Source organism: Ranitomeya imitator, chromosome 10 (genome assembly GCF_032444005.1).
Source record: "Ranitomeya imitator isolate aRanImi1 chromosome 10, aRanImi1.pri, whole genome shotgun sequence".
Taxonomy (NCBI): domain Eukaryota; kingdom Metazoa; phylum Chordata; class Amphibia; order Anura; family Dendrobatidae; genus Ranitomeya; species Ranitomeya imitator.
In genome coordinates, this window is record NC_091291.1 from 101,842,465 (window position 1) to 101,857,791 (window position 15,327).

The 15,327-nt window shown below is 44.0% G+C and overlaps 2 protein-coding genes across 2 annotated transcripts in view; both read right to left on the reverse strand.

Annotated features, from left to right (window-relative positions):
• Window positions 1-15,327, reverse strand: part of LOC138651612 (espin-like) — a 263,532-nt gene that overhangs the window by 15,396 nt on the left and 232,809 nt on the right. The window contains exon 11 of the mRNA XM_069741931.1: window positions 10,793-11,071. Coding sequence (XP_069598032.1) covers window positions 10,793-11,071 — 279 coding nt within the window. The remainder of the gene's footprint in view (window positions 1-10,792; window positions 11,072-15,327) is intronic.
• Window positions 868-2,562, reverse strand: LOC138651544 (espin-like protein). The gene has a single exon (XM_069741834.1). It carries the CDS (start codon window positions 2,560-2,562, stop codon window positions 868-870), a length of 1,695 nt encoding a protein of 564 aa, XP_069597935.1.

The window sequence follows — 15,327 nt, forward strand, 5'->3', positions numbered from 1 at the left end:
GCGCACTAATGCTTTTCAGCTTTGCCCGCAGTTGGGCAAAGCATACTGCGCATGCGCAAGGCAAGATTGCCTTGTGCAGGCATGTACTACGGAGGACAGAGAATGAATTTCAATCCAATATTGCGGCCAGCATACAGCCAGCGGGTAAGGAAAGAGTGAATCAAGCACCCGAAAACTCCGCCCATATGACCGAAAACCGGTCCCGCCAAATTCAGGTGACAGGTTCCCTTTAAGAGAGACTGATGGGTCCTTTTTAAAGGATAGAACTAGCTTGAAGGGGTTGTCCCATGAAGAATATTTTTTACAGCTTATCCAACTCATAATTATAAACATTTTTTGTATCACCAGATAATTCAGGAATAAATTTAGTATTTTTTGTAAATCTAACATTTTTTTATAAGCATGTGTCGGATTTACCAGTATACAATAATCTCCATGAGAAAACCTTTTAAAGACTGACTAAACCCTGTTCAAAATGTCTGCCACTACTAACTTCCTAAAACCATTTTAATGGAAGACACACAGTATATACAGAAAAACATTTTTGTACATCTCATTTTTGCCATGTGTGACTTCATCGCCTGGTGTTCTTAATTACTAACATTTTCCAGGAAAATAGATTGGAAAAATTATGTTATATCTTCCCCCCAAAAAAACAATCAAAATTAAACACATGTTTAATGGCTCAGTCGATCCCTCATTTCCACAGCCAACAAATGTGCACCTGCTGCTATGTCAATTCAGTTGTTCCATATGGATTCACTCATTATCCAATAAAGGCGGCAGCCTTTTGTTGCCATGTTTATTCTGGTAAAATGTTATTTACCATCAGCCTTTTACGTACTGGAACAAGTGATAGAAATGAATTCATATGTCAAACATCTCTGCTTCTTTTTCCTTCCAAAATGAAAAACTACGATCTATATATCGACAAATGTCATCATTGGTAAATTCCCCCAGTTCTGATACCAGCTGAATAGAGTCTTTCCTACATTTGGGGAGCGGAGTCAATTCATCAGAGGTCACAACACTTTGCTTAGGTTTAGGGTCCATTGTAACTTTGGGCTCATCACACACTAAATTTTGGATCACAGACTCTTGTAGCTGCTCAGTTACTTTAACACCATCTACTTCTCGCACTACACTGTCCCCAAAGAACTGCTGCTTAAGGTCTTCAAATCCATCAGTCCAGTCCCTCTTGCCAGATTCAATCTCTTCCATGACAACCTTATGAAAGTTACGAATGAGTTCCCAGCTGTGACTACCCAGCCGGTCAAACATTTCGTAGCATAGAATGTGACGAAACTTTCTCTCTTCTCGTGACATAGTCATTTCTAATAACTGGAAGTAACCTAACATGAACAGGTCCAAGGTAAGGCTTGAGTACTCGACGGGTGACCCATTCACATGTGGTAGAAAGTGTTCTGGCCAATAAAGCATATTTGCTCTACTCAGACGTCGAATTTGCCTCGTAGGAACCTGGCAAATTATACTTCTCCAGTGACTGATTAACTTTCCAACAACTTGTCTCTGCTTCATGAAATATAAAAGGCGGTCATCATCACTTTGTCCTTTGGCCATTTTGAGATTGCTCTCTTCATTTTCAGTCTTCCTCTTCTCAATCTCTAGTTCAATACCAGTGGAATCCCTGGTTGGCTTCTGTTTTGGATTGCTATTTTTGACGGATTCTGTAAATGTCCATTTTTTCCAGTGCTCAAGAAAAAGAAACACAATCCTTTCCTTTCTCATGTCTATGTAGTCCTGGACACAGCTAAGTTCTGTTTGTACAGGGAGACTTCTAGTCATGTGGTCTGCACTGAACAATGGCTCTCCTAACGCATCCATTATGTTGCCTTGGTTGGTAGAGTCTAAATCTCCTATTAAGACATCTTCATCATGATATGTTAACTGAGCATGGGACAGCATGATAGGTGACTCTTCAAGTGGTCTTGAAATGTCATCATTCAAGATGCTGAATTGCTCATTGCCTGTTATGTAGTCCTCCTCTAAGATGGGCTCCCTTCTGTAACCGTCAGCCGTCGTCCCCACTGGTAAAGATCTTTTCCTTTTATAGATTCTGTTGGAAGCATCATAATCAATTTGGTGTCTTGTGGACACTTCATAATTAGCCTTTAGGTTCTTGACAGACACACCAAACTGCTTAATTTCTTTCTCAACTTCTTCTCTGGTGGAACTGAAGGACTGAGATCTGCCAATGTTGGCGCTACTATCTTTTATTGTATTTTGAGACAGTTCAGTGTTGACTTTGGGCATCAAATCTTGAAGATCAACTTCTTTACCTCCGAGTGTTGCCAAGAGGATGGCCATGCTTTTTAAGAGGGTGGAGATTTTGGAACACCAGGCTGGAAGGTCATCAGCTCTACCTTGCATTTGTTTTGGATTAACAGTGAAGTGCTCTTGTGATAAGGCTGCCGATACTGGTAGGAGTTGCTGCAATTCATGTTCTAGCTGCTCCAGTTCAGTTTCCACTTTTTGGACTTTATGCATCACTTGAAGATTCTCAATCTGCTTCTCAATACGAATGATATCATCTTCAGTCATAAGTTCCCCAAAGGGTCCCAAAATTGCATTGTGCGCATGAGAGTATCTCCATCCTTCGGGGTGGTAGTAGCTACCGGCCTCACACTAGTGCAAAAATAAAAAAATAAAAAAGGAGGGAACATGTCCCTCAGGATACAAAGCCAAATAGTCCGTTTGTTGCACTCTTTTCAAAAACTACATGTTTTAGTGGTGTAATGGTATATTGGGATAGCACTAACAAGGTACGAGGTTCTCAATTAAGGACTGAATGAAACTCCAAGCAAACAGGAGCAAAGAACGTAGCATAATTGATGGAACATACAGGTGGCAATCCCTCTAATCAAGCATGCTCTTAAGTACTTCCATAAGCAATAAGATAAAATTAATCACTGGAAGGATGACTAGCGATGAAGATGGTACAGGACAGAACACTCATTACACCACTAAATGTCCATGTAAAACATTTAAACGTGCAGTATGGATTATATTCATATATATCATTTGTCGTTTTCTATATTTATACCATAAAGTGAGGTGCTCTATCTGTGGAAATTGCTGTGTAAGGGTGAACTCGTCATATTTCTCTATACTAGATACTGCAGTTTAAATGTATCACGATAAGAGGAAAACAAACCACACGAACACCATGCAAATAGATCTTTAGAGATAAAAGATTTCATGTTCACTTCTTTTTTTGTTATAACTAGTTGTTCCTATAAAATGTTCAACTGGTAGATGAACCCCCTCACCCCAAATTCTTCCCTAAACTTCCTCAGATGCATAACATGAAGCTCCTGGGCCCCAGTGTAGAATCAGTAACATGTGCCAGGTCTACAATCTATAATAATGGGGATTTTTCTAAGGGTAGAGGTTCTGCTATGCCCACCGTAGCACCAAGATTGTCTGCAACCGCAACACCTACAGCAGATACATCTCTGCCCTTTCTGGTAAAAAAAAAAACAGAACATGTTCTTCTACAGCTCAAAAACAATTGATCTGGGAAGGCATCATTAGGGCAGAATTACTACTATATACTTTCTCCCTGTACCTAGTTGAAGGGGTTGTCCAAGATTGGATAAAACGCGTTGGTGTGAATAAAAAACCTAGCTTATAGTCTCCAGACCTCATTACTCCCATAAGCGCAGCCCACACATTGTGACATCCTCCGATCTGGTAAACTGTAACCTGGAAGAACCTTTCTTCCATCCACAGGGTTGCAGCTATGGCTTACTAGGCTTCTACAGGTGTCCCTCACACAGCTTTCACCGGTGGGCACTACCATCACTCTCATCCCCATTTTGCTCCTTACGGTACTGCCCTATCTGTGCGCTTTTGTCCCATCCAGATTTTCTCAAAATATCAAAATAAGCATTCTTCACCTGTTGAATGTTTTGTTGATGTACACAGTAGTGTTGTCCAGTTCCCAACAGATAACAGTTGCAGACAATCACTGGCTGCAGCAGTCACATGTTGACATCATTGACATCACGGTCAACAAAAATCATCGGGGAGCAGCGGAGAGGCGACATTGGAGTAGTGTCCAACAGGAGAGTAATCCTTATTTTGATATATTACAACATCGTCCGACTTTGCCCCAATTTTGACTGATATTGGACAAACCCCTTTATAAAAGCATAGAACCCTATTAACCAGAGTTATTTGGAGCTCACTGATGCAGTATGGGGTCTCCTCTTCATCTACTTTGCAATTGAAACTACTTTTTATCAATAAATATGGGAAGAAAAGGTGGGGCTGCCCATGAAGGTAGGTCATCCAATTTACGGTGACAGTGACAGTACCTGTACACTAAACTATAGCACCCACCGTGAATCTGCACCTGCCACTGTGTCAGATCAGCCGTTCCCTATGACATTGTAGGACCCGTTACCCGTCTACTGCCATTTATCCTAATAAAATACCATTTGTCATCTATTGATTGGCCTCCTAGGTGGGAGATGCGGGGGAACAGGGTCACATCATGACTAATGCTTCCTCCAGATACATATGTGAAGATTGTACTGGATGTATCCATACTCATTACCCCAGAATAGTAGTGGATTCCACTAAGTGGAATAATAATGGTCATGGACCCGCGATCATCATACTCTTTATGCACTTGAGTCATGGCGTCCCAATGCATTTGACCTGAATTTATTTTAACTAAGTCTTATTTTGGTTTTTCTGCAGACATGAAATTCCTTTTTGCAATAATGTATGAATACTAACGTCATCCCAAATGAAACTAACGTAACAAGGTTACCTATTCCATTCTTATGGCTGAATTCAGACATTCATCTATCACCGTCCAAGGAAGGGTCGCGACTCAGGATTGACCGCGAGTCTTCTGACACATGCCGTATATAGGATATATGCCTTTGAGGCTATAGAGATTGGCACAAGAGCCTGGAGGCTGGTCTCGAAATCATGGTCCCAGTATCAGCTCTAGGCCCATGGTATACAGATGTAGGAGGTCAATGGGTGACCTTTCAAACCTCCAGTTTAATAGTGACACAATGAAACTTCCAGCAATGCTGCCCTCCACCCCTTTATTTTTACAGATACTGTGTTTTTGCCTTTCCTGCCATAAAAGCCATTTTTGAAAAATGTATAGTCTTAAAAAAAACCCTAAGGTAATGGTAGGTGTTACACACGTGTCCCGGTCCTCTGCTACCTGTATCCAAAATTTCTGCTACCTGTCTGCAGTCTCCAAAACCTCTGCTACCTGTCTGCCGTCTCCAGGACCTCTGCTACCTGTCTGCCATCTCCAAAACCTCTGCTACCTGTCTGCCATCTCCAAAACCTCTGCTACCTGTCTGCCATCTCCAGAACCTCTGCTTACTGTCTGCCGTCTCCAGAACCTCTGCTATCTGTCTGCGTCTCCAGAACCTCTGTTACCTGTCTGCCATCTCCAGAACCTCTGCTACCTGTCTGCCATCTCCAGGACCTCTGCTACCTGTCTGCCGTCTCCAAAACCTCTGCTACCTGTCTGCCGTCTCCAGGACCTCTGCTACCTGTCTGCCGTCTCCAGAACCTCTGCTACCTGTCTGCCGTCTCCAGGACCTCTGCTACCTGTCTGCTGTCTCCAGGACCTCTGCTACCTGTCTGCCGTCTCCAAAACCACTGCAATCTGTCTGCTGTCTCCAGAACCTCTGCTACCTGTCTGCCATCTCCAAAACCACTGCATCCTGTCTGCCGTCTCCAGAACCTCTGCTGCATGTCTGTTGTCTCCAAAACCTCTGCTACCTGTCTGCCATCTCCAGGACCTCTGCTACCTGTCTGCCGTCTGCAGGACCTCAGCTACTTGTCTGCCGTCTCCATGACCTCTCCTTCCTGTCTGCCGTCTCGGAAACCACTGCAACCTGTCTGCCGTCTCCAGAACCTCTGCTGCCTGTCTGTCGTCTCCAAAACCTCTGCTACTTGTCTGCCATCTCCAGAACCTCTGCTGCCTGTCTGTCGTCTCCAAAACCTCTGCTACCTGTCTGCCGTCTCAGGACCTCTGCTACCTGTCTGCCATCTCCAGAACCTCTGCTACCTGTCTGCCATCTCCAGAACCTCTGCTACCTGTCTGCCATCTCCAGAACCTCTGCTACCTGTCTGCCATCTCCAGAACCTCTGCTACCTGTCTGCCATCTCCAGAACCTCTGCTACCTGTCTGCCGTCTCCAGGACCTCTGCTACCTGTCTGCCGTCTCCAGGACCTCTGCTACCTGTCTGCCAAATCCAGAACGTCTGCTATCTGTCTGCCGTCTCCAGGACCTCTGCTACCTGTCTGCCATCTCCAGAACCTCTGCTTACTGTCTGCCGTCTCCAGAACCTCTGCTACCTGTCTGCGTCTCCAGAACCTCTGTTACCTGTCTGCCATCTCCAGAACCTCTGCTACCTGTCTGCCATCTCCAGAACCTCTGCTACCTGTGTGCCATCTCCAGGACCTCTGCTACCTGTCTGCCAACTCCAGAACCTCTGCTACCTGTCTACCGTCTCCAGAATCTCTGCTACCTGTCTGCCATCTCCAGGACCTCTGCTATCTGTCTGCCGACTCCAGAACCTCTGCTACCTATCTGCCATCTCCAGAACCTCTGCTATCTGTCTGCATTTCCAGGACCTCTGTTACCTGTCTGCATCTCCAAGACCTGCTACCGGTCTGCCGACTCCAGAACCTCTGCTACCTATCTGCCATCTCCAGAACCTCTGCTACCTGTCTGCATTTCCAGGACCTCTGTTACCTGTCTGCATCTCCAGGACCTCTGCTACCTGTCTGCCATCTCCAGGACCTCTGCTACCTGTTTGCTGTCTCCAGAACCTCTGCTACTTGTCTGCCGTCTCCAGAACCTCTGCTACCTGTCTGCCATCTCCAAGACCTGCTACCTGTCTGCCATCTCCAAGACCTGCTACCTGTCTGCCATCTCCAGGACTTCTGCTACCTGTTTGCTGTCTCCAGAACCTCTGCTACCTGTCTGCCATCTCCAGAACCTCTGCTACCTGTCTGCCATCTCCAGAACCTCTGCTACCTGTCTTCTGTCTCCAGGACCTCTGCTACCTGTCTGCTGTCTCCAGGACCTCTGCTACCTGTCTTCCGTCTCCAGGACCTCTGCTACCTGTCTGCTGTCTCCAGGACCTCTGCTACCTGTCTGCCGTCTCCAGGACACCTGCTACCTGTCTGCCATCTCCAGAACCTCTGCTACCTGTCTGCCGTCTCCAGGACCTCTGCTACCTGTCTTCCATCTTCAGGACCTCTGCTACCTGTCTGCTGTCTCCAGGACCTCTGCTACCTGTCTTCTGTCTCCAGGACCTCTGCTACCTGTCTGCCGTCTCCAGGACCTCTGCTACCTGTCTGCCGTCTCCAGGACCTCTGCTACCTGTCTGCCATCTCCAGGACCTCTGCTACCTGTCTGCTGTCTCCAGGACCTCTGCTACCTGTCTTCCGTCTCCAGGACCTCTGCTACCTGTCTTCCGTCTCCAGGACCTCTGCTACCTGTCCGCCCTCTCCAAGACCTCTGCTACCTGTCTTCCGTCTCCAGGACCTCTGCTACCTGTCTTCCGTCTCCAGGACCTCTGCTACCTGTCTTCCGTCTCCAGGATCTGATTTATTAAGGGCAGTGATGATCACACTGGTCTTGATGTGGGATGTGTGTTTGAGTCCGACATTTCTGACTCTTTGAGAGGTGCGCTCCTCATAATGAATCAGGAACGACTCACGAGTTGTGAGCTCCTCTGTGCGCTATGCCACAAATCCGACTAGAGTAAGACTTCTGGCATAAGGAAAGCCACAGCTTGTCATGAATCATATGAACTGAAGCATAACGCCCCTCTGTGCCCCTCATTTTGGTGCAAAAACTGGCACAAAGACGCCAAAAGCTTTTCCCACTTTTCAAAGCAATTTATGCCAGAATTCTATCGAAATTACTTGGATGAAGCAGGTTCCTACTCTTTGGGGATTGTCAGCAATAATCATTCACGTCCAAAATACACTTTATTATGACAAACTTTTCTAAACTACTGTATGTGTAGTTCTAACTTCTAACAAAGTTCATTCAGAACTTTATATATAATGAGGCACGTATGGTTTCTCGGGACACCAGGGTCTACTGTACAGTCTGAAAGTGACAACAATAAGCAAAGCAAGCAAGTTTCTGGTTCATAAACATGGTCGCTTCATTTCCAGTTCTTTGACTCACTGGCTATGTACTTACTAGCCAGCTCTACCATCGCCCCAATGAAAAGAATATTGACCTGATTCTTATATCTCACTAATCATGGATAATGTCCTATCTAACTGAAGCCGGTAGATCAGTGTAATAACACATAGTAACCCAACAATGCCACCGATGAGTGATGCAACGTACGTGTGTAAGACATTAATGGAAGCCATGGAATGATCATGTGTTATTCTACAGAATCTTTGGGATGAACATAGAAACCTGCTGCGTCTAATGTAAAGATATTCTGCAGAGGAATGCCATGCAAATTCCCTTTATTTGTCTACATGGATGTGATTTGCATTCACCTCCATAGGTGTCATGCCTCAAACTCTGTTACGTAACGAAACAACAGATCTGGAAGGATCCATGATGTTTGTTAGGCGATCCGTGCATGTGTTGCAGCTGTTGAACAGCGGGGTCTTGAACATATTATGTCCACCGTTTGCACATTTTCAGCCAGGTATATTATTTTCTTAAACACTCTGATATTTCAGAGAATATAGACTTTAAAGATCCAGCTGAGGACCATGGCCAGGGACCAGACTAGTCTGGCACCGCTCCAGGCCGGCACTTCCCAGCACTGTTTCTGATGATTGACAGGTCACTCTCTCATGTGTGTACATTGAGATTGATCTGTCAATCACCTGTAGTGCCGCTGAGAAGATCCATCCAGGGACCGCAGCCAAACACCAGACCAGTCCGCCTCTGCCCCTGGTCGGATCTTCTCAGCACCACTCCAGATGATTGACAGGTCTCTCCCAATGTACACAAGTGAGGGAGAAACCTGTCAATCACCTGCAGCAGTGCTCGGAAGAGCCGGCCAGGAGATCTTTAAACTAGGTTTTCTCTGAAGCTCTTGAGCATTTCAGAGGTGATAAATATACCTGGCTGGGTTAGTGTCACTAGGATCTGATTCCTGCAGCTTGTAGCTTGAACACCATGAACCAAATGACAGGTTTAATTTTATTACACCCAAACGTGGTGATCTCAGCAGACCCAGCCAAATCTCTAACATGTATGGCGGTGTCCTAACTTTCCCTCAATAGCAGATGTCAGGAGAAAGAACGGTTGGACACGTTGAATACCAACATAACCAATCCTTTTCTTCTTGCAGTTAACTAGGCAGAGGGTCAGGCCGTGGTTTTCTCCCTTCTCCCAATTTAGAATACAAGCATGCTCAGTTGTGTTTAGTGTGCACCTATAGGAGGGAGACTTGGGATAGATGGCACGTTCCGAACTGTTTTTACCTATCTTACGTGTATGGCCAGATTTACATTCAGGCTTCCTCATAGATTATATCTGATTGTGGTCCAGCACAAACTTTGTGACCAGTTAATTGTCATGGGACCCTTCTAACAAGTAGGGATCACAAAAAGTTGTCAATCCCCCTTATACATAAAGTCCAGGCCACACTGATGGCTTGGGTAATGCTTAAAACAAAATTCCTAAACAAACCCTGTGTTTCCCACCCTCCATCATCCCTGCTTATAGTTAGTGAATGGGGACAGTGCAACAAAAATTCTTGCTATTACTTCCCAAAGCTGAGAATCTGCTACAATTGTATGCAGTCTGCAAAACAATATAGGTTTCAAAATCACTGATGAAAGCAAACTACCAGAGCGAGAAGGAGAGTTGTGCTGCTGATGTCGTTAGCTCAGATATTGCTTTATCTGTATCCATTCTGGACAATCCTCCTTGAGCTAAACACATCTAATCACCTAAAATGCTGATCACTTGCTACAATGTATCAGTTCAGGGAAATTGGATGAATTCTGAGTCCGGTCTGTTTAGCTGAGCGAAGATTGCATAGACGGGATACAACTGTTTTCCCATTCACTGAGAGCAAGCGCAGATCTTGAAATTGGTGCACAAAGTATATCATACAGTGTCTAGACTTTATTTCCTTCTTCCAAGACAACCCCTTTACGCACAGTAGATCTTATTAATACCTGATTAACATGTAAAAATGTCACTCAGATAAACAAAGGAGAAACTAATCTGGTGATAGAGAAATGAGGCATTTTGGCTGGGTTCTAGAATCATCAAATAACTATTATTTCTCGTATAATGAAAGTTCTACAATTTCTGTATCTGTAGTTCATATTTTTAAGATCTCTGCTTGCTGTCAATAATCAGAAACCTTCATTGCTGGTTGTTCTAGTGCTCCGACAATAGTTTTGTATCAAGCTGTGCACTTATGTGTCCATCTCATGATCCGGACAACGCTTTTTTTTTCCACTGCTAGTTATAGAATAAAGTTTCTTATCGACCGACAGCAAACAGAGCTCTTTAAAAGTGTTTAGAATCGATAGAATGTTGGAAAACAGTATAATTATATTTATTATAATTATACAAAAAAAAACCTTGATTTGCTTAAACTGGAATTCCGTTATTATGAGCATCAGGATCGGCTTTTTTTAACCATAGCAGAAAGTAAAAGATGTGATAGAAGCAAAATCACACAGAGATTATTTGGAATCAATACAGTCACAGCAAGCAAAGGCGAAACTCACAGTAAAAGCACCTCAAAGTGTATCAGGAGCGCCATCTTACCGTGCGCTTTCTTTCCTCCTCCTCCTGTATCTTCAGCTGCAGTTTTCGCACCATGACTTGTCGCTTCCATTCCGGGATGGGTCTTCCCTGCTCGTCATGTGTAGGGATCAATGACTCAATATCAAGCTGGTTGCTCTGTGCCATGGCTGGAGGAGCCGAGTTTCCATTCATCAGCGGCTCAGAAGACTTCGCTGCTCCCTTGTTGGGCAGAATCATAGAGTTCCCCGGTGATGAAGCAGGTGAAGCTGGAGGAGGAGTAGCCGGAGATGGAACCTCGGACTGAACAGAAAGAGAGAAGTAATGAACATGGCAATGAATGGAGGTGTTTCTATGGGTGGAAGTCCTGCCTGGTCCAGGACAACAATCTGCCCAATATGAGTATACCAGTAGTGCCCTCTTACAGAATTTCCATAGAGCTTTAAGTTATGTCTATCTATCCACGTCCATAAAAAATAATAAGCTTGAAGAAAGTCCAAACCATATTGACTAACCATATGGCACACTCTTTACATTGGACTTTTGGAGTGTCGCCTTCCTTTATTTTTTATGGACTTCTTATCAAGTAAGGATTTAAAACCTGGATCCCGAGGCTTGCACTCATCTATAGTCACTGTGTGACTCTTAGGGTATGTTCACACGTTCCTGATTTCCATCCTTTTTTTTTCAGGACTGAAACCGCAGCTCTTGGCAGAAAACGCAGGTCCTTTTTTTGGTGCTTTTTTGATGCGTTTTGTGATGCGTTTTTTGATGCGTTTTTTGATGCGTTTTTTGATGCAGTTTTCTAGCCAGAGTCTGTGTGTTTTCTAGGAAGTTTTTTAGGGTTAAAATGGCTGAAAATACCCTAACCCTAACCCCTAACCCTAACCCTACCCCTAACCCTACCCCTAACCCTAACCCTACCCCTAACCCTATTCTAACCTTAGTGGAAAAAAAAAAAATTCTTTATTTTTTTATTGTCCCTACCTATGGGGGTAACAAAGGAGGGGGGGTCATTTACTATTTTTTTTTATTTTGATCACTGAGATATAACCTATCTCAGTGATCAAAATGCACTTTGGAACGAATCTGCCGGCCGGCAGATTCGGCGGGCGCACTGCGCATGCGCCCGCCATTTTGCAAGATGGCGGCGCCCAGGGAGAAGACGGCCGGACGGACAACCGGACCGGGTAAGTATAAGGGGGGGAGATGGGGGAACACGGGGGGGGGGGGCGTCAGAGCACGGGGGGGTGGCATCGGAGCATGGGGGGGTGGGATTGGGGCACAGGGGGGCAGCCACACTGCAGCGGTTCTGCACCACAAACCGCAGTAAAACCCGCAGATATTTTTTTCATCTGCGGGTTTTACTGCGGCTTTCACCTCACAATGGAGGTCTATGGGTGCAGAACCGCTGCTGTTTTACAAAAAGAAGTGACATGGTACTTCTTTTTTACCGCAGCTAATCAGTGCGGTTTTTTTTTTTAAATTCAGGATCATGTGCACAGTGGGTCCTGTTTTCCATAGGGTACATTGTACTGTACCCTGCATGGAAAACAGCTGCGGAACCGGAGCGGCAAAACCGCTGCGTTTCCGCGGTAAAAAACGCACTGTGTGAACATGGCCTTAGAATTAGGAGTGGATTATAATGGTGGAAGCATCTAAATATTAGACTGATATTCTCTATCCAATAAACAGAGGCAGCACTCCACTGTAGAAAATATTTCATGGCCCATAGTGGCAATGGCGACTTTTCAGTCCAAAAAGAGAACCTCAGTCAAGACTTTGGTCATTTTGGACCAGACATCTCCTTTGCCGCTATGGGCCATTAAATATTTTTTATATTTTTCTACATTGGAGTGCTGCCTCTGGTTTTTGGATATGTTGGAGGACTGGTTGTACCTGGGAGGCTTTGCATCCTATTATCTATTTATTGCTGGTGCTTCACCTGTATTTTAATTTTTATCTATCTAGAAAATAGCGGGACAGCACCAAAAGGTATTACATTAGGTTTAGGGCCTTTCAAACAATAACAAGAAAAATTAAGCACTCCAATAAATCTTGAAAAAGAAAACGTGGACTTTAATTACCGTAGACTATGTGCCACTACACATACTGTAATATTTTCAGAAATTCAGTTTTGCCTATAGATTGTGAGTGAAGGAATTGTTATACCTTTGTTAGTATTAATTGCATTGCACCCATTACTTTCAGCATTATATTAATGATCTGACTATCTCACATATATAATTGTAGGTGATACAAAATATCACTGGATATACAGTTTCATCTATCTATATAATTGTCTAAGGGTCACTTCCATCTGTCTGTCTGTAACGGAAATCCTGTGTCGCTGATTGGTCGCGGCCGGCCGTGACCAATCAGCGACAGGCTTAGTCTGGCCGCGAATTGGCCCCTCCCTACTCTCCTCCAGTCAGTGCCCCCTCCCTACTCCCCTCCAGTCAGCCCCAGTGTGTCGCCCCATCCCGGACCAACTATTTACTATTGATGCTGCCTATGCAGCATCAATAGTAAAAAGATATAATGTTAAAAATAATTAAAAAAAAAAAATTGTGCTATTCTCACCTTACGCCGTCCACCGATGCGCGCGATGCTGCCGCCAGCTTCCGCTCCCAGTGATGCATTGCAAAATTACCCAGATGACTTAGCAGTCTCGTGAGACCGCTAAGTCATCTGGGTAATTTTGCAATGCATCACTGGGAACGGAAGCTGGCGGCAGCATCGCGCGCATCGGGACAGCTTCGGTCGACGTCGGAGGGTGAGTATATAACTATTTTTTATTTAAATTTTTTTAACAGGGATATGGTGCCCACACTGCTATATATTACGTGGGCTGTGTTATATATTACGTGGGCTGTGTTATATACTATGTGGGCTGTGTTATATATTACGTGGGCTGTGTTATATACTGCCTGGCTGCTATATACTACGTGGGCAGTGTTATATACTGCGTGGCCTGTTTAATATACTACGTGCCCTGTGTTATATACTGCGTGGGCTGTGTTATATATTACATGGGCTGTGTTATATACTACGTGGGCTGTGCTATATATTATGTGGGCTGTGTTACATACTTCCTGGCTGCTATATACTACGTGGGCAGTGTTATATACTGCGTGGTCTGTGTTATATACTACGTGGGCTGGGCTGTGTTATATACTACGTGGGCTGTGCTATATATTTTGTGGGCTGTGTTATATACTGCCTGGCTGCTATATACTACGTGGGCAGTGTTATATACTGCGTGGGCTGTGCTATATGTTATGTGGGCTGTGCTATATATTACGTGGGCTGTGTTATATACTACGTGGCTGCTATATACTACATGGTGGCGCTATTTACTACGTGGCTGTCTGTATTACGTGGGCTGTGCTATATGCTATGTGGCTGCTATATACTACGTGGCTGTGCTATACACTACGTGGCTGTCTGTTATATAACATAGTAACATAGTAACATAGTTAGTAAGGCCGAAAAAAGACATTTGTCCATCCAGTTCAGCCTTCCATCATAATAAATACCCAGATCTACGTGGCTGTGTTATACACTATGTGGCTGTGCTATATACTATGTGGCTGTACTATATACTATGTGGCTGTGCTATATACTACGTGGCTGTGCTATATACTACGTGGCTGTACTATATACTACGTGGCTGTGCTAAGCATGACATACATACATACATACATACATACATACGGTATATATTCTAGAATACCCGATGCGTTAGAATCGGGCCACCATCTAGTATACTATATTTAGTTAGTAAAGTGGTCCAGCGGCACCTTTATTGAATATACCATTTTAGATTGAACTTGTGTGAGCCACTGTGTCCGTTTAGAGGCATGTCTGTTTTTTATTGTACTGTTGGTAATTTTATTAAGATCAAATAAAGATTAAATATTTTACTGTATTGGTATGGATCTTTTCAATTTTTAGAGTACTCTGAAAAAGGTTGATGTTTGTGCCACTATCTATCTATCTATCTATCTATCTATCTATCTACAGTGGGGAAAATAAGTATTTGATACACTGCCGATTTTGCAAGTTTTCCCATCTACAAAGAATGGAGAGGTCTGTAATTTTATCGTACATACACTTCACTTGTGAGAGACAGAATCTAAAAATATAAACAGAAAATCACGCTGTAGGATTTTTACATAACCAAATTACATTTTACTGCATGAAATATGTATTTGATACAACAGAAAAACAGAATTAATATTCGGTACAGAAACCTTTGCTTGCAATCACAGAGGTCAGACATTTCCTGTAGTTCTTGAACAGTTTGAAAAAAATGCAGAAGATTTTGGCCCACTCCTCCATACAGATCTCTAGATCTTTCAGATTTCGGGGCTGTTACTAGGCAACATTGAGTTTCAGCTCCCTCCAAAGATTTTCTACTGGGTTCAGGTCTGCAGACTGGCTAGGTCACTCCAGGACCTTGAAATGATTCTTACAGAGTCACACCTTAGTTGCCTGGCTGTGTGTTTCGGGTCATTGTCATGTTGGAAGACCCAGCCACGACCTATCTTCAATGC